The following is a 20,322-nucleotide window of genomic DNA, read 5'->3' as shown; positions in this document are numbered from 1 at the left end:
ACATGCTGTGTTCTGTTTACTGGGAACTCTCAAACCCATTCAAACAAATGATCGACATTCCTTAAACTTGTATTTTGTTCGTCAGACAGCCGCGTGGAAGTTTACTAAACGCCTTTCGGAAGTCACGCAATTCGCCAGTATATACTGCTTGGGTCTGATGGATGTATCAGAATTATTGATCTTTTTACTTGTTTTATCCGCTTTCTGAGCGAGAGAAAATTGTCTGTCAGTATGCCTCTATATTTGTCCTTATTTATCTTATCTTATTCTCGTGATCTCTAAGTGGCATATACGATATTGACACCATGATAGTCGAACAAAGTTTCTCAAAATTAACTCAGTAGCTTTTCGAGACAGCTACGTTGATGAGTACTCTAAAATTGATTGCACTTACGTCTTGTACACTAGTTTATAATGAGAACTGTCACTGTAGTACAAATGCCTTTCATAATGTCAAGTAGTTTCATCGTGTTGCACGTGAATTACGGTAAATGCAGATCTCTGATTTCTTCCCACATTCCGGAGACAACTATCGGCGGGATCAATGGAATACGACTAATATATAAACCTTCTCTTGTAATATCTGGGACCACTGAAGTGCCGCTGTTAATAGAGAAGTAGCAGGTGGAGACTGTCAATTGGCTCAAAAATGGTTCAAATGGCTCTGAGCACTATGGGACTTAACTTCTGAGGTCATCAGTCCCCTAGAACTTAGAACTACTTAAACCTAACTAACCTAAGGACATCACACACATCCATGCCTGAGGCAGGATTCGAACCTGCGACCGTAGCGGTCGCGCGGTTCCAGACTGTAGCGCCTAGAGCCGCTCGGCCACACCGTCTGGCGACTGTCAATTCATTGCTGTATCTGGGTATTCCGGAGCGGAGCGGGAGAAGATTTAAAGAACCGCATAAGGTAAATGCTGCCTTCATACAACCGTATCTAGTATGAAGAAACAGAAACATCACATGCAAACTAAAATTTTTATTTTTAATACGAATGTGAAGGCTCTAGATGTCTCCGGCATATCACGAATACCTGGTAACCTTGAAAACAAGTGTTGCGGAGCTGTGGAGAAGAACAAACCAAATATCTATAAAAGAAAAGATATGTGAGAGAGTGTGGAAATCGTTGGGGCACACAGTGAGAAAACCAGACGGAGCAATCGAGAAGGCACTGGAATGGAATTCCCAGGGGAGAAGAAAGACTGACTTAGAGGTACATGGAAGAGAATGGTGGAAGGGGAGGCAAGGAGAGTTGATAAGACGTTTGCGGAATTGAAGGAAAATGGCCAAAGACAGAGATGGATGGCGAATTCTTCTGGATGCTCCAGCCCCCACAGCGGCCAAAGAAATTAAGTCAAGAAGTAAGTCATCTCCTCTTAAGCGATTGAATTTCTTTTTAAACCGAACTTGGTAGTATATCACTCAGTACCTAGCAAGAAGTTCTTTGGATGGTAAGAACCACTCGCATCCATGGAGATAGGAGGCGGGACTGGCCAGCTAGATTAATCATACAATATCCAGATTTGTAGGGAACTCAGATGTGAGAGTGGTCCGATGTTGGAATGCGTGGAAACGTGAGGGTATGCTTACGGGTCGTCAATGTTCCGATCGACCATGTGTGATCACCACAGTTGAGGATCACAATATTGTGCTCGAAGTACATCGTAACCCCATCACAACGACGCTCGACGTACGAGAACAAGTGATGGTCTGAATGCAACATTCTGTGTCAGCCCGCACCTTTGGTCAGAAACTAGCAGCAGCCCAACTATGAAATTACGCAGCTTGCGTAGGCTGCTGGTAACGTCACACTGCAAACAGATGCATTTGGAGTGGTATCGCTACTGGGAAGCATGGGCTGCTGATGAGTGCCGTGGCATTGTGTTCATCAATGGTTGATTTGAGATTGGGGATCAAACGGCGAGATCACCAGTCTGTGTGTTCATCAATGATTCGCCGTTTCGCACTACTCTAGCGGCGACTTGAGTAGAGGTCCATTCTTCCTTTGTTTTGAGAGCACAGTGGTGTTACTCCTGGTGTGATGGGAGCCATCAGATATGACTTCAGGTGACGGCTGCTAGGGACTAAGGAAACGGTACGTCAGGGACATCCTACGTCCTCATGTGTTATCTCTCATGCGACAGTAACTTAACCTCTCAGTAAATGTCTGGAACTATCTGGAACAACACCTGAAACTTAACAACGAACTTCTTCGCAGTTTATTAGTTCTACGAGATGTAATCTCCAGAGTGTGGCTTTAGCTGTATGTGATATATCCAAAGAAACTTGTGGATTCTCTCCCGCGCCGAATTGAGGCGATTGTCAATGCTAGAGGGGGGGTGTTACATGGTTGAATGCAGTGGGGACTAATTGTAGTGCTGTGGGCCTACATATACTCATGAGTATCTAAGGACATTACATATCGATCAAATCAACTACCTCACTCTCTTATACCCACTAACAAATATACATATTCACACTGTGCGTTCATTTTTTGTACGCGACACATTCTCCCAGGAACAAATTTGAAATTGCTGCACTGCCCGATTCCGAAGAAGATTACGATACGTTTTCTTGGTTCTAACCTCCAAACATCCAGGTGTCAGACACTCAGATCAGCACCGAATGTTGTATTTCGACAGAGCATCAACCAAAATTCCGATTTAGTTCGTACTACGTGCTGCCGTCCGGCAGAACGGGCGTAAATGTTAATTAAAAGTAACACCAGAACTACGGAGCACAGGAAAAGCATAACTGTGAATAAGTAACACGTATAATTCCCGTGAGAAAGTCGGTAGAGCGATAGATCGTCGTATCAACGCACCCCAAAGATGACATTTTTTTACTGTGTTATGCTTGAAAGTGTTATTTGGGGCTATTAATACTTCCGCACGTGTAATGCAATTGTTTCTTTGTTCTAGTTTTCCGATTGTCTATGTTTATTCTGTGAAATCACAAGTGAACTAGCTGTTTCATCGCGAGTGGTGTCTCGTTCTGTCCCACATGTCCGACAGAACACCACACCTATCTATACAAATGTGCTCTATAGATTTGCTACTTTCAGCTAAAGAAGCGAAAGCAGACTGCCAAAAGAACATTGCTACAAACTCCGAAAAGTCCTTTTAGACTTCATGGAAATGTTCTTCCATATAACAGTTTCACGTGTGAACAGTTGATATAAATAGTCGTCAGCTGGGTTTAGAGGTAGGACATTAGGTTCGACGGCCTGATATGCTACCAAGTCACCCATGCCAGATTTAAAAAGCTATCCTTCACTGATACCCTTTCCCTACTCTTTAGTTTTGGTGTTAATTTTAATTACCGTTTACGCATGGTCCACTGGATGACAGCACACAACACTAACTAAATCGGTGTTTTTGTTGATACTCTACCGACGTACAACGTTTGGTACCGATCTGAGTGTCTGACATCTGGAGGTTTGGATGTAACCCAAACGCCGGAACAAATGGCACCTGCTACACTCTCTGTTCGCTAAGATCTGTCTGGAAAGAACGGGCCCCTACAAAGGGGTAGATTCATCACCACGGCTTAGAATACGTACCAAAAAAATTTGTGCTTCACCAGAGGGAGCAACGATTAAACATTGTATTTTTAGAAGGTTCTTCAGTTTACCATATCTTTTTTTAAATTTGTTACTTCAAGTTAGTAAAAGTCCATATGCTTCAGCTCGAATATTGTAACATATTTGTATGAATTTTTGTGGAGTATAAAAGTACTGAAGTAGGAGTTACCTAGTCTCTTCGGTTTTGTGTACCATCATCCTTCTACCGTTATCATGACAATAATGGATGTGTTTGTGGTGTAGCGATATGTTTGTGGTGTTACAGATGATTCCAAAAATTAAAGGAAGGGAGAGGGGAGAAAGTGCTGGCACATAATAATCTATTCTGTTCGGGGTAGCTGGAAAGCTTGACATTCCCATGCAGTAGACGGGTCCCCATCACGTCCCATAACTTTTATGAATGAAAAGACAAGAATGTTGATGTTTCGTAGCATTAATTTATTTAGTTAGCTGTTTTTTGCATCTCACTCTTTGTGTTTATTACCTTTTTTCAAAGTTCGCCACCAATGCTATATCCCCTTTGTTGACAATAGTTAGTTCGTGTCGCATAATGGCCTTTTGAGTCGAAGACCGGTAAACTAAATAAATTAATGCTAAAGTAAACACTAATTTTTGTGCATTTCATTTATAAATATGAAGTTGTTCTATGAGGCGGCCACAGAAATAAATTAATAACATAAAATTTACCACCGCACCTGAATTATCCGTGTCACATTTCATGAGGTCACGAAATCCTTTCGCATTATGTCTTGGACATCGACGCACTTCCTAAAAGGTCAGAAATTGTATGCCATTACCCGTCCTTCTTTGGCAGCAAAATTCTAGTGGTGGAGCTTTCTCCTAGCACCACTGACATTTGGGTATAAGTGTGTCATGCAGTGAAGGAATCTGACACGGATAATGGTAAAATGCCCGTAGCTCGGTGACATTCAGCTCTGCTGTCCCTTCGGTTCTCCTCAAGAGGAGGGAGTTGCGAGGCGGTGCTGGTTCTCGCCGACTCGGTTCTTTCATTTCCACAGCCAACTGCTGCAATACAAAAACAGCTTCACACAGCACAGGCAGTACAATGACAGCCATCTATTCTGAACAGATACACGCTGTAACTAAGGAAGAACAGGCACCTTACCTCTGTATTCCGCTGTCTTATGTAAACTTACTGGAATACAATATCGGTAAAAATCGCAGCACCAAAAATTAATTGATATTCAGTAACCACAATTCGAGAATACGTTTATCTAGATAACATGCTGGAGCGATTGGTATTGCAATATCACAGGATAATGTAAGCGCGAGACAATCTACTGCTATTGTGAAATGCTGGTAGATTAACAACCGGGTGTAACCGCCAGCTTGTTGAATACAAACACGCAAAAGTGTATGCATTGTGCTGCGCAGGTGCCGGATGTCATTTTGTTGGATGGAGTTCCATGCCTATTGCACTTGGTCGGCCAATAAAGGGACAGTTAATACTAATTATTTATGTCGCTAGAATTGTCTTTCGATGGTACCCCACATGCGCTCGATTGGAGACATCTGCATCTACGTGACTACTCTGCTATTCACAATAAAGTGCATGGCAGAGGGTTCAATGAACCACCTTCAAGCGGTCTCTCTACCGTTCCACTCTCGAACGGCACGCGGCAAAAACGAGCACGTAAATTTTTCTGTGCGAGCCCTGATTTCTCTTGATTTATCGTGATGATCATTTCTCCCTATGTAGGTGGGTGCCAACAGGAAGCTTTCGCAATCGGAGGAGAAAACTGGTGATTGAAATTTCATGAGAAGATCTAGTCGCAACGAAAAACGCCTTTGTTTTAATGATTTCCACTCCAACTCACGTATCATGTCTGTGACACTATCTCCCCTATTTCGCGATAATGCAAAACGAGCTGCCCTTCTTTGTACTTTTCGATGTCGTCCGTCAGTCCCACCTGATGCGGATCCCACACCGCATAACAGTACTCCAGAATAGGGCGGACAAGCGTGGTATAAGCAGTCTCTTTAGTAGACCTGTTGCACCTTCTAAGTGTTCTGCCAATGAATCGCAGTCTTTGGTTTGCTCTGCCCACAATATTATCTATGTGATCGTTATTAGTAATTGTAATCCCTAAGTATTTAGCTGAATTTACAGCCTTCAGATTTGTGAGACTTATCGCGTAATCGAAATTTAGCTGATTTCTTTTAGTACTCATGTGAATAACCCCACACTTTTCTTTTTTCAAGGTCAAATGCCACTTTTCGCGCCATAAAGATATCTTATCTAAATCATTTTGCAAGTCGTTTTTATCATCTGATGACTTTACAAGACGGTAAATGACAGCATCATCTGCAAACAATCTTTTTCCAGTATCGCAAAAGGAAAATCCAGCTTCTGGTGACACTATTACACGACCTTGTCCAAACTCAGTGAGATGCTGATAATGGCGTCTTTGTCGCCTTAAAGCCATTCTTGACTAACATCAACTCACCAAGTCCAAACTCAAAGGTAACTACCGCTCAGGACCATTACAACGCGTATTTAAAACAAACCTAACTTGCGACATCATAGTGGCACTACTGGCGCCACTCTTATGCGACTGGCACGAAATCTGAAAAGGCATTATCTTTTAAATGTAAAAACATGCCAATCTAGTGTCGCACAACTCCTTGGTGTTGCGATTTTCTTTTCGTCATAGTAGATAAAAACAATTACACGGCTGAAGATTCTTATGCTTCATTCTCTTCCCCCTTCACGCATTAGGTACTAAACAGGCGTGTTGTAGCTCCTACTTTCCTTCCATTCTTAGGAGAAGTAATTATAAAATTATAATTATCACCACAGCAAGGTACAACTGCATAATTAAATTTTTTGTTTGTCTGCCGGTACGTATCAGCAGTCCTGGTACACACTGAAATCCTCGCGCTGTAGTACCTTAACACGGCACTAGAGCTGCCAAAGGAAAATTCCTCAACCCTCTGGTAACGTGGAGTACCGTGCAGTAATTCATTTCGGTAGCAGCGTAAATGACCCAGCTGAGCCGGACCGGCCCGGTTAACTTCATTTGCCGTCTCTATTAGTCTGACGCAGCTTTAACGTTTCCGCTGCTACTGAAAACAATTTAGCGCACTATACCCCACTTCACCTGATGGTTGAGGTATTTTGCTTTGGCTGCTGTAGCGGCGTGCTAAGGTACTATGGCAGGATTTCAGTGTACACCAGGGTGCATACATGTAGCTGCAAGCGAACCAAAATCTTTATTACGCAGTTGTATGTTGGTGAGGTGATAATTAAAACTTTATGAGTACTCCTCTTAGTAGGTAGTTCAATGCTACTTTTCTGATACTTTAAGGGGAGATTGACGTCACCCGCCCGTCCGACTGTATGTGGGTTGTCGATTTATTTTCGTAGTTGTCAAATGTCTCCAGAATACTATGCCCTCTGAGATTGTCATTGACTCTTTCTTCCCTTATTTGCTATAGCCGTGAGATTCTTTCCACCCGTTCAAAAAATCAAATTTCGGCTGCTCAAACTGCACAGTGTCTTTGTTCCACGTACTCAGAGACCCCTGAAATTAGTATGTTTTTGTAAAATTTTATTGGTATGTCCTTGCTAGCTTCATTCTTAGGGTTCCGTTCCTGAGTCGGTGAAAACGGAACCCTTATAGGATCACTTTGTTGGGCGTCTTCTGCCTGGCCATCTGTTCAAAACCCTTTTTCTCAGGAACCAGTAGACGCAGCAAGTTGAAATTTATACGACATACTAACAGTTATGGTCCCTTGGCGGTATAGTAAACGTTAGCTTATAAGTCAATGCGTTCAAAAGATGCGGCCATTTATGTAACATATTTTGATATTCGCAAACTCACTTATCAAAACCAATAGAATGCTTCACGTTGGTCAAGAATCATGAAATTTAGCAAGAACCAAAGTTTCATAATACAACCAAAGGAAAAACTCCGAAAATCGTTAATTTGTAATTATATCACACGAAAAAATTTTTTTTTCTTTTGTCATCAGACTCATTGTCTGTCTTTCCGTTCGTGTGTTAAGACCCTTTTCTCAGGGAGAGGCAAGCGTATCAAGTTGAAATTAGAATCGTGCACTGAGGTCTATAGTCCTTTGGTGACGTAAAATTGTTAAGCTTCTGAGTCAATGCAGTCCAAAGATACGGCCATTTACGTCACACATTTTGATGTACGGAAAACTCACTCATTAAAACCTACAGATTACTTCATGTTGGCATCGAACCACAAAACGTGGCAAGAAGAAAGGTTTTAAAGTACAAGCAAAGGAAAAGAATCAGAAAATTGTGAATTTGTAATCATATCACACGAAAAAAATAAATTAAAAAATGCTCGAAAGTATTAGAATTCCTGGGGCCGATATCTTCATAGAAAGTTAAAGTCACTTTTTCAACAATTTTCTCTTCTAGAGTATCTTTGCACATAACAGGCAATTTTATTACAAAGGATTTTGTTTAAGAAACGATCACATTTAAATCTTCAGTTGTGTTATAGAGATGAAACAATACCATTTGTAAAACTCTTCATTAGTTGTGAAAATTACTTCATCAACATGCATAAAGCTCAGTATGGATTTATAACCCTTTACGTCCTCTCCAGTGATACAATTTTCCAGCTGGTATTTCTACATCTACATCTACATTTATACTCCGCAAGCCACCCAACGGTGTGTGGTGGAGGGCATTTTACGTGCCACTGTCATTACCTCGCTTTCCTGTTCCAGTCGCATATGGTTCGCGGGAAGAACGACTGTCGGAAAGCCTCCGTGCGCGCTCGAATCTCTCTAATTTCACATTCGTGATCTCCTCGGGAGGTATAAGTAGGGGGAAGCAATATATTCGATATCTCATCCAGAAACGCACCCTCTCGAAACCTGGACAGCAAGCTACACCTCGATGCAGAGCACCTCTCTTGCAGAGTCTGCCACTTGAGTTTGCTAAACATCTCCGTAACGCTATCACGCTTACCAAATGACCCTGTGACGAAACGCGCCGCTCTTCTTTGGATCTTCTATCTCCTCTGTCAACCCGACCTGGTACGGATCCCACACTGATGAGCAATACTCAAGTATAGGTCGAACGAGTGTTTTGTAAGCCACCTCCTTTGTTGATGGACTACATTTCCTAAGGACTCTCCCAATGAATCTCGACCTGGCACCCGCCTTACCAACAATTAATTTTATATGATCATTCCGCTTTCTTATACCTTCAGCATGACAGAGATTACTTCAGAAAATAATAATGAATTATAGCGAATTAATAGGCATGTAATGCTTGTATATGGTGTAATGAGCCGCTCGGTTAGAGGTACTATGTCACAGATTGCGTGTCACCTCCCGCCGAAGGTTGGAGTCATCCCTTGGCCATGGGCGTGTGTGTTGTTCTTACCTTAAGTTTGTTTCAGTAGTGTGTAAGTCTAGGGACCGATGACCTCAGCAGTTTGGTCCCCTAGGAATTCACAAACATCTGAACATTCTTGGTGTAATGAAGTATTTGTAAAACTAAGAGATCAAGTGAGAAAGAACTAGTCAATTATTGATTAATATGAGTAGAAAGAATTATCTCTTTGATGTCGAATAGAATAATTTATTTCAGTCACATACCGGGCCCAGCCCCAGGAGTATATTGAAGCCGTGCTATTAGCCAAATCTAATGTGGGCACTGCAACTGTTTCACGGACAAAATACGGACCGGGTGATACTGTGTATAAATGTGTGTTGTGAGAAAAATTGACGGAAACCAGGAAGAGACCACTCTCTTCCAGCTTCCGTGTTATAGAGATGCAAATTAAGTGAAAGGAGTGCGGTAACATAAACTGGAGCACCTAATGAGACGCGACGCCTCCGGGGCGCTGTTCGTGGCACTGGCCGTCTCGGTTGCGCAACGCAAGAAGAGCAGGGCAGAGGAGGCGGGGGGCAAACCGCAGACTTCCGCTGCGGTAACTGTTCCTGCCACGGCACGGCTCCATTTGGGCTCTCTTGTTACAACCCTTCAACTGCCATCGGGTTCATAAGACGACTACGCGGAAACTACAAGGCTTACAGAACAATGACGCAAACAGTGGACATGCTGTCGTGACCACGTGGTGAACGCGCATATCCCTCATTCCCCACAACGTTAAACAGCTTTGCTCGCGAGCAAGAGCCTGAGCAGGCTCGAGTGTTCACACTCAAACTCAACAAGTTGTTAAGCCCATACGTAGACAAATCATCCGCTCCCTATTGTTGTCCTGAATTATTTCGCCCCTGCAGATGTACAACGAAATGAAAAGATTTGCAAAGCAGGCAGCTGTCGCCCCTCCCCAAACAATTCGTGTCAATGAACTCCACGCATTTATTGAAGTTTGCAGCGTCACTAACGGTGCCCATATTCCACGTGTAATGTGAGTCAAAAAATTGAAGAAATGCTCCGTCCATTGATGTGTGTCTGTTACCTGTTCAAAATGTTTCAAATGGCTCTCAGCACTATGGGAATTAACATCTGTGGTCATCAGTCCCCTAGAACTTAGACCTACTTAAACCTAACTAACCTAAGGATATCACACACATCCATGCCCGAGGCAGGATTCGAACCTGCGATCGTAGCGGTCACGCGGTTCCAGACTGAAGCGCCTAGAACCGCACAGCCACACCGGCTGGCCCTGTTACCTGTATGTCTAATAGCACCTGCACAGCCGTCTTCTGGAGCCGCGGAGACACCTATGCATAACCCCGTACATCTCACCCCTCTCCGCAATGAAAAACATAGCAGCGGGAAATATTTTTTCTTATTGTTGCTTCTGACTACGACGTTCAGTAAAATGTAAATACTTTTGTCCACCACGGTGTGTACCGAATGTCTGTTTAAAATTTGTCCAGGCGCTCCATAGTTGCTCTTACATGTCGCCACGTTTCCTTCCTCATGTGGACAAGTAAAGCTGCTACGGTTGTCCTAGTCCCGCGATAATTTTCTCCCGATAGCAAGCGATAGACTATCTGATCAAAAGCACGTGGACACTCATGTGTAATCGACCACCGAACGTAGCGAGAAGGGGACCCGTCAATATAAAAGGAGGCGGGGAGTAGTCTGTTCTCAATGGAGGAGCAGTAACAGCATAAATGGTCGGTCAGGAGTGGTCACTGACTTCCAACGTGGACTAATCATTCCATGTTACCTGAGTAACAAGTCCACACTTGAGAGACTTGAAAGCCAAATCTCTGAAGGCACTGAATATCTTAAAGTGCCTGAGCCACCGGGCTTGGGGAGCGGACAGGGCGCCACTGTTCAAGTTTTATAGGGCTTTCGTGCGTTCGCGGCTGGACTATGGGTGCACGGTTTATGGATCGGAGAGGCCTTCATATTTGACGTCATTGACACTGTCCGCCACGGCGGGATTCGGCTGGCCACGGATGGTTATAGGACCAGACTCATACCCAGTCTCTTGCTGAGGACGGGGAACAGGCATTCACCATCCGGCGACAGCTCCTCATGGAGCGTCAGGCGTGTAAGTTCTTCGCAGCCCCGACTTTTCCCGCATGCCATACTGTTGCTCGTCCGCCTCTGAAACGCCTTTTCTCTGACCATCCGCGAGCCACATTGCCGTTTGGGAGCCGGCTGCTGTGGCTGAGCGGTTCTAGGCGCTTCAGTCCGGAACCGCGCTGCCGCTGCCGTTGCAGGTTCGAATCCTGCCTCGGGCATGGATGTATGTGATGTCCTTAGGTTGGTTAGGTTTAAGTAGTTCTAAGTCTAGGTGACCGATGACCTCAGATGTTAAGTCCCATAGTGCTCAGAGCCATTTGAACCATTTTGAGCAGTTTGGGATCCACATGCAGCGTGTGCTGGAGTCACTCTGTGTGGAACTACTACAACCCTAAATCCAGGGTTTTAACCGTCTTCCGGCCTGGTTACTGCAGAGGCCCAGCGTCATTTTAGATTTAGTGCAGTACAGGAGAGATGGCACTCCTGGTTCTGTTTCTAATGCGATATTTTCTGACATTTTATATGATCATCACAACGATACGGTTCTTTTTACGGGTAGGTCGAAACAGGGGGACTCGGTTGGTTGCTCTGTTGTTTTACCGGCTCGTGTCTTCAAGGTCCAACTGCGCAACACTCTCCTGTCTTTCGTGCAGAATTATATGCGATCTTGCGGGCAATGGAGCAGATGAGACGTTCTTCAAGTGCTAAATTTCTTGTCCGTTCCGTTTCTCTGAGTGTCCTTCAGTCTCCGAAACTTTTGCACCAGCGTAGTCCAGACTATCCAGGATGACCTCCTCCAACTACGACTGGGGAAGGAGGTGTCTTTCTGATGGGTGCCAGGGCACATGGGCATTGCGGGGAACGAAAGGGCGGATCTAGCAGCCAAGGAGGCGTGTCATGATCCTCAGGTACTTCAGTATGCCATTCCCCTGCACGCTATAACCTCGCTGTTGAGCTCCAGAGTCTTGCGTCGGCGGGAGGATGAGTGGCTGGAAGTGAAAGACAATATGATTCGTATAGTGAATCTCACAACGTGGTCGTGGTGTATTTCCTCCTCACTCGTCTTCGCAGAGGTCACACAGTCCTATGACATATGACTTCTTGCTCCGACGAGAGCCATCTCCAATGTGTGGTGCATGTGATGTTCAGATCACTGTGCGCTACATGTTATTCGACTGAGTTTTATTTACCGACCAGCAGGCCGCGGCTGATTTGCCGATGGATCTGCAGTCTATTTTAGGTAACGTTCAAACAAATGTGATCACAGTTTAAAAGTTTTGTGAATTGTCCAGTGTTTTTTTCCAAGATTTTAGGGAGCTGGTTTTTATGTGTTAACAGGGTGATTGGCTCAACCATATTCTACTTGGAGATGGTTTTAATGTGTTAACAGGGTGACTGGCTCACCCATATTTTACTTAAGTGATCAGCCAGTTACATTTCCCTGTGCCTTTCTTTTAGATCCTTCGTCTATTTACCTGTGTTTTGGCCTCATGTATAGCATCTTTTATTCTTTCCCTTTGTCCACATTTTAGTAATTTTATCCATATTCGTTTCTTTAAAGTGTGTAAGGGCGCTGATAACCTCGCCGTTGAGGGCCCGTCAGCACCACAAAAAAACACACATTCACACACTCACTAATAAGTCCATCAGGGACATTTCAACCCATCTAAAGCTACCCAAGTCTACTATTAGTGACGTGATTGTGAAGGGGAAGTGCAAAGAACAACTACTGCTAAAGCAGCACCAAGCTGACGCCAACGACCGTAGAGAATTGCGGAAGGCGTTTGTAAAAAATGGCATGAAACCGGCGGAAGAAATCGTCATGATTTCCCAGGTGTTACCAGCAGCACAGATAGCATAATGACTGTGAGTAGAGAATTTAGAAGGTTGGGCTACAATAGTGAGCGTTCCTCGTAAGACACATTTCTCCAGCCAGTTCTAGGCGACGCTTCAGATGGTACAAGGAACGATGCCACTGAACGATACGTGATTGGGAAGAATGATGTAGAGTGATGAATCACGGTGTACTCCGTTGCAGTCCGATGGAAGGCCTTGTGTTTGGCGAATGCCTCGAGAAAGTTGCTTGCCGTCATGTGTCCTGCCAACCTTGAAGTGCGGAGGACGTGATGTTACGATACTGGGATGTTTTCCGTTGTTAGGGTGTGGTGCCCTTATTGTGCTTAAGAAAACGAAAATACGGAAGAATATCAGCACATATTACAGAATAGTGTACTGCGTACAGTAGAGGAACAGTTCGGAGACTATGTTTGTTTCTGTCATCATGACGGGTGCGACGGACATTCGGCTCTGAGCTCTATGGGACTTCTGAGGTCATCAGTCCCCTAGAACTTAGAGCTACTTAAACCTAACTAACCTAAGGACATCACACACATCCATGCCCGAGGCAGGATTCGAACCTGCGACCGTAGTGGTCGCGCAATTCCAGACTGGAGCGCCTAGAACCACTCGGCCACCACGGCCGGCGTGACAGACATTGCTCTGCCGACAAAACCCTTCCTGGCGCTGAGTCTACACCTGAAACGAATGGAACACCTTTGGATTGAGCTAGAACGTCGACTCGGTGCTGACACCAGCGTTCAATACCACTACCTTATCTGGTTTCGGCTCTTAAGGAAGAATATGTTACCGTTCCTCCAGAGACATTCAGACATCTCGCTGAAACTGTCCCCACGGGGAGTTCAAGATGTTGTAAAGGTGAAGGGTGGACACATCTCAAGGTATTCCAGAGCTATGTTGGAACACAGAAATAAAAGTACATTCGCACTCACACACACGCTCTTTCTCTCTCTCTCTCTCTCTCTCTCTCTCTCTCTGTCTCCATCGCACATACACACAATTTATATGCATATGTGCTTGACAAACATTGAGTGTTGGATATACAGTGAGATCCAACTGCCCTAGACGATCAAACGATAGGTTTAATGCAACCCGCAACGCGTCCAAATACCACTCACAAGATTTTCATATTCTCTTGTTCGCTACACACAAACTATTAGTCATATAGAAAAAATTAACAGGATCATTTAGCAGTAAATTTGATGTAGCTTAATTTTGTAGAGATATACGTTTTTGCTGAATGCCGCAGTTTTCGAATAATTTAAAAAAAGGAAAACCTACAAAAGTGACCTTCAAAGGAGTGTTTCTTGAAAAACGTGGCCTCCAGGGAAAACGTACCACAGTACAAAATTTAACCACATTAAATTTCCTACAAAAGAGGGCTCGTTCACTTTTTCTGTAGGACTTGTGGTCTGCACATAGTGAGTGCAGAATATGAGAATCACTCGCTTGGTTTTTGAAGGCGTTGCGGGCTGCATAAAATCCATTGATAGCAGCAGCTGAATCACCCTGTGATATTTTGTGAATTATTGACTGTTGATTTGTTATGTGTATGTTGTTTCTCGAGCAGCGTGTAGAAGATGCGCAGCCCAGTACTTAGCTGTGCCCAATACACGGTAGAGTGATTGTATGCGTGTGGTCTGCAGGCGTCGGCGGTGGTGTCGAAGCACGGGCGGCCGGTGTATGGGCCGCCGCCGCCCCCAGTGAAGGTGGTGCCCTACTACATCCGGGAGCCGGAGCCCATCATCGAGATCATCGTCAAGGAGTCCAACACGACGCTGCCCCCGCCCCCCGCGCCGGAGCTGCCACCCCTGCCGCCCACCAAGTCCAGCAAGGAGCCCGTGAGTAGCCTTCCACACCTTACCTCGTCTCAACACACCTCACTCGCCCCGCTCAAAACTCCTGTTTCCCTCACTAGGTGCCAACTGGATATTTTTGTTGTTGTGTCACGCTTGGTGATGTCGAGCATACTTTCCTGTCTATAGTTGAAGGGATTGATGCAAGAAGGAGGCAGCTCCACTTTATCCAGTTTGTGGCAAATTAAAAAAAAGTTTTAAAAATTCAGTTCACCAAATCGAAAAAATTGTCATCCTTGTTTTAGGCTATGGGGTATCTAATACTACTGACGAGAATACACACAAATGCATGCACTCAGGTAGGTGCAACAGAGTTTTGAATTTTGGAGCTGCCTCAGTTTTGCTCCAAAGCGAATGAAAAACTCTTTGTAGGACCATTTTCTTAATAACTAACCATATGTCAGTCTAAAAAACATTTATTAATAAATAAAGTACAACATTATTGGCATAATACATTAATACTACAGTTCTTATTCAGTCTTCTAGCTCCCCTTCAGTCACCTCAGGATCGTTTGAAGCATCCAGCCAAATACACATCTTGGGTATGCTTAGTCGCTAGACCATTAAAAGCATTAATAATACGATGCCTTGCTTCAACGTCAAATTTAGTAGAACAGTTGTATTTGCAACTGCAATAATTACCTGTAGTCTGGCGAGGCATGTTTTTTCCACTCGTGCACTTGTACTTATTTCCATCAACCTTTCGCTGTTTTCTTATGTTCCGTTCCCGTTGTTCCTTGTGCGATCCTTTTTTTCCTCTTCGGTGGTCCAACAACTGCGTCTCTGCTTCTTGAATCTTCTTCTGAACCAGTAGAAGTCTCATCTCCACCAGGCTCGTAGTTTTCTGAAGAGTCCCTCCTCTCCACGCCCGGGTTCCCGGGTTCGATTCCCGGCGGGGTCAGGGATTTTCTCTGCCTCGTGATGGCTGGGTGTTGTGTGATGTCCTTAGGTTAGTTAGGTTTAAGTAGTTCTAAGTTCTAGGGGACTGATGACCATAGATGTTAAGTCCCATAGTGCTCAGAGCCATTTGAACCATTTAGTCCTTCCTCTACTGTTTCACGCATATTCTCAGAAACCGTGAAATCAAATGACGATAAAGTCACGAAACAGATTGTAAACCTGATAAAAAATGTCCCTCACAGAGAACGCGTGATGTTTAAACTGGTCTGCTGAACAATACGTATTACAACCTCCTTCCTGCTATAGTTTCGGGGAAGCTCCCGGAGCTGCCTCTGTTTTGATGCAAACTCTGAGTACAGGCAGCTCCATCTGTTGGATTTCTCTGAAACTAGTGGGTGGAGCGGCCTCTTTCTGGCACCAAATGAAGAGGCTTTTTTTTTGTATGTGATAGAATGTTCAACTCAATAGAACCAAAAAGTGGAGCTGTCTCCTTCTAGAGCCAAACCCCTCAATTTCGTTTCCTGCTATCGGAGGAATCCTCAAAGACTATTGAGAATGTAATATCTTTCTCAGAAGCCAACTATTTCGAAGAGTGAAAATTTCCACCACTTTTCTTGGATGGCTATAGGCATCGGCTGGGTGGTGAGCGGCGGAGGGGGTAAAAGAGAGTGGGATCCCGCTTTTGGAATGTAGGGTACACATTTTTGATGATTCATTACAGAGCCCTCACGCATTTCTAGAAGTGTATCTGATTCTATTAAACTTCAGATTTAACACTACTGTGCACAGCGGCATTTAGCATCACTACATAACTGCTATTCGTTCAGTGGTTGCTTGCAAATAAATTGTTTTTGGAAGGGGTCCACCTTGAGCAAATCAATTTTTTCCTTTTCTTCTATTAGCCATAGATGTTCTGTTGAAGTTTCAGCATCATCAGTGGGCAAGAAAAATTGTGTTTTGCTCACCAATAAATTTGATAATGAGTAGACGCGGACACAAGAGCTTCAACCTCAAGATGACTATTTCAACGCTCTGCCAGGTATTTCCAAGTAAGCTCTACAATTAATTCCGAATCACCACGGCAAAATTACATCAAACTATTCTGAACATAAAATTCATCAGAATCTGTCTTTCGCGTAATGTAATGCGTAAACACAAAATTTGAGCTGTCTTCCAAAGTTGTAAATACTTTCTCATAAACTCGACTTTACGTATGTATAAGTAGTAAGAGAACTTTTCTTGTTGTTTAATAGAAGGAAAAGAAAGCCCACTGATGACGCTGAAACTTCAGCAAAACAGGTCTGAGTATGAAAATAAATGAAAAAAAAACTTTGTTTCATTCAAGTCGGATCCCTTGTTAGACTGCCAGGCTGTTTACGGGAAACTGTACAGCAGTTTGGAGTTTCTCAAACTCTATGGGGCACAATGTAGGACAACATGTAATCATAGAGTTGTTAATCCTACAGTCCACTTGACATGGTTGCATTATAATTTAACGAAATGTGGGGACAAGACTCATATTTCATCAGTTATAATCGGTTTAATGCAAAATTTGAAGATTGTTTTCAGAGATTTTCAATGCCGTATTCACGTCGTCGAATGTTGGCCATGGACTACATTTTACTCGAACAATACAAAACATTTTGGTCTCGAAACATATTTTGTTCCGCTTTGATTATGACAGTCAACATTAAAAAAAAGAAGGCGTGAACATAATGCAATAAATCCATTTACATGATCACATTCAAGAGCTGCAATTAAAAGAACACTTGCAAATGTTATTAAAGTTAAATAAGCGTTTCTAAAAGCTTTTTTCATATTTGTTCACTCTGTGAGCTTTCCATCAGTGGAATTCTAGATTATTTTTGTTGATATACAACAGGATTTCCATATTCTTTCCGAGTTTTGATCCAGTTTCAGATGTTTCATTTTCAGTGTCAGCCTAACATTGCTGCTTTACGGATAAAGATATATTTTGTTAATATTTTGTAGTTCTGTTACCTAGCCAACTGAATAGGTCAAATTTAATGACATGACAATGTAATTTCAGATCGTTAAATGAGAAATGTGGCATCAGTTGTCTGAGACACAACAACATTTGCGTTCTTCTTATTAAATTTCATTCTTGACAACAATTTGTTCTCAGACTCACAGAATCAGTTATTTTGGTTTTAGAATGCTGCTCCCCTCCCCTTTTTCGATAAATTTCTGTGTGTATGCCCAAGACAGCAGCATTACAGTAATCTCTGGTTTTGTAAACTAGAAAAATTCAATTAAGAAAGACTAACAAACTAAAAACAACATTATAAAAGGAAAGATTAAAAGTGTAATATCAAATGCTGCAGCGAAAAGAAAGTCTTAACAACAGAGGCTCATGCGTTGTTATTCTTGAAGTTGCTATGTTTACGGTAACACATGAAAGAGCTTACTTATAGCCAAATAAAGGTCAGACTAATACCAATAACCCCTCTAGCGATGAAACAGTGAGATCACACAATCGATGACATAAAAGAATTACATGAAATATGTTAACAAATCAAACATAAGTACATATCAACTGCAGGTGCTTATAAAATAAGACAAAAGCAACAATCGATAAATTATATGTCCTCAGTTACTGCTTATGAGTAATGTTAAACGAACAACATAAAAATGATGTTCAAGAAAACTTCGAGAACACACATATAGTAACAAAAGAAGTCAGTATAAGGTACCTGACAGTGTTGGTAAAATTCCCACGGACTTTATTCCCCACTTTCCACCTCACGTCCTGCCTGTCATCTCCATAGTTTTCGTACCTAACAGACCCCTATCTTTTTACCCACTCCCACAACCCTATGGATCGTACTGTCTCCTCCGACAATATTCTCATCCAATGCAGGTCCTTCAGATTTTAAGTGAAAGAGCAGTGCTTCACTGTTTTTATCAGAAGAATTTTACCTCTCTGTGATGTGTTTTTAAAACACATATATTTTTATTTCTTGGCTGTCCGTCTTTGTTTTTTAATTTAAAATATAAAAACAGACCCAAATTTTGTTTCTCATTCCATATTTTTTAATTCGGTTGGCTGAAGAGCGGAATATTGTATCGCCAATGGCTCATCCTCCTCCCATAGTGACGAGTGCGATAAAATAACATTAAAGGAAAAAACTGGTAAAATACATGAAAAGTTATATAACATATTATATTCAACAACATTATATTAAGAGAGATGTCCGAAACGAAAAGTGTTTTTTTTTTCATACACTGTTCCTTTGTACATTCTTATATATCGTCCTTAAGTGATTACCTTAGACAGAATGACTAGACAGACAACTTAGATATTAGGAGGTAATTACTGCTTTGGTATCATATTTTTAACTTTTCCCTTTATAATGTTATCGTTCAGTTGCTAGTATTACTTAGTTTGGTTTTCTTGTTTATAGACATAAAGATGATCGTAGTTTACTGTCACAAGCGGTCGTTGAATGACTAAAAACTGTAACTACCGTCTGGATAAACTGAAGAGAAAAGAGAAACTAGTTGTGTCTAACTTGAGAACTATTTCTTTCTCACTGAAGGTATTGTCATGTTCTTTCTTTCTGCGGCATAACTATAGAGCTTCTTGAAGCAGCAAATGTACAGGAAATCAACTAATTCCTTAAGATAGGAAGTCTTCCGGCATTTGCCTTAATCGACTTAGGGAAAACAGGAAGAACGGTGGTACGGGTTTTGAAACTCGTTCTTTCCGAAAACGGGTCCAGCAGGTTTACCGTTGCTTCATCTTACACACCCGACCTCAGCCGACAAAATTTCAGAGGCTGTTCAGGGATGTTCTCGGTGTATTTTGGTACAACGGACCTACGGGCTCTGGTGAGTCATTACTAGTTAATTGTATTAGATTTAATTTCTTATCCTGATGTATGTTTCCTTCAGTAGTGCATTGAAAATATCTGTACCGCAGTATCAATGTCGGAGGTATGGGCTGTGAGTCTTGTTTGGAAACAAACTTGAATCATTCCCTCACGGTTCTTCAGTAATGCACACTATACTCTTCGCTCTCGAGTTTGTGTTCAGTACTGCACGGTTCTGTCCAGGCTTTTGTTTTCCGACATTGTTAGTTGTACCGTGACAATAGTACACAGCAATATGTATAGGTTTACGGATGAATATTTCACCAGTATGAACCTCGTGTGTGGATTCACTGAATGCAATGAGAGGGCAGCACGACGTCGCTGGAGCAAAAACGACGTGAGTCCCCAGAACATAATACATTACCTTGTCCACATTACTGGTGCAATTTCTTTCACAGATGTCGCTGAAGTGGAAAGCAGTTGGAAGAATTTGGTGAAACACGAAGCAACAAATCGTTTCAACTGCCTTTCATTTAGACGACATTTGTGAAACAACTACCACCAGTAATGTGGACAAAGTAATGTATTTCGTTCTGGAGATTCAAGTTGTTTCGGTATAAAAATCGGGTTTCTCATTAAAGATTTTAGAATAACTGTCTTTTAAACCCTCTGTGATCCTAATGTTATAGGTATTTCTTGAGCTATTATCATTTCTAAACTGTTTCTAACCCACTTTGATTTTTGTCGCTTACAGAGACATCTGTCACTAACGAAAAAAAATTTTAGATTCAAAAGTTACTTTTTTTCCGGAATATCCGAACCCGCAAT

The 20,322-nt window shown here is 42.6% G+C and overlaps 1 protein-coding gene across 1 annotated transcript in view; it reads left to right on the top strand.

Moving 5' to 3' along the window:
* The first annotated feature begins 9,417 nt into the window (after positions 1-9,417).
* LOC124616323 (histone-lysine N-methyltransferase 2D-like) overlaps positions 9,418-20,322 on the top strand; it is a 77,224-nt gene continuing 66,319 nt past the window's right edge. Inside the window, exons 1-2 of the mRNA XM_047144629.1 lie at positions 9,418-9,528; positions 14,552-14,746. Of these exons, the coding sequence (XP_047000585.1) occupies positions 9,418-9,528; positions 14,552-14,746 (306 nt within the window). The remainder of the gene's footprint in view (positions 9,529-14,551; positions 14,747-20,322) is intronic.

This window comes from Schistocerca americana, chromosome 5, assembly GCF_021461395.2.
Source record: "Schistocerca americana isolate TAMUIC-IGC-003095 chromosome 5, iqSchAmer2.1, whole genome shotgun sequence".
Lineage (NCBI taxonomy): Eukaryota > Metazoa > Arthropoda > Insecta > Orthoptera > Acrididae > Schistocerca > Schistocerca americana.
This window is presented reverse-complemented; position numbering and strand designations above follow the sequence as displayed.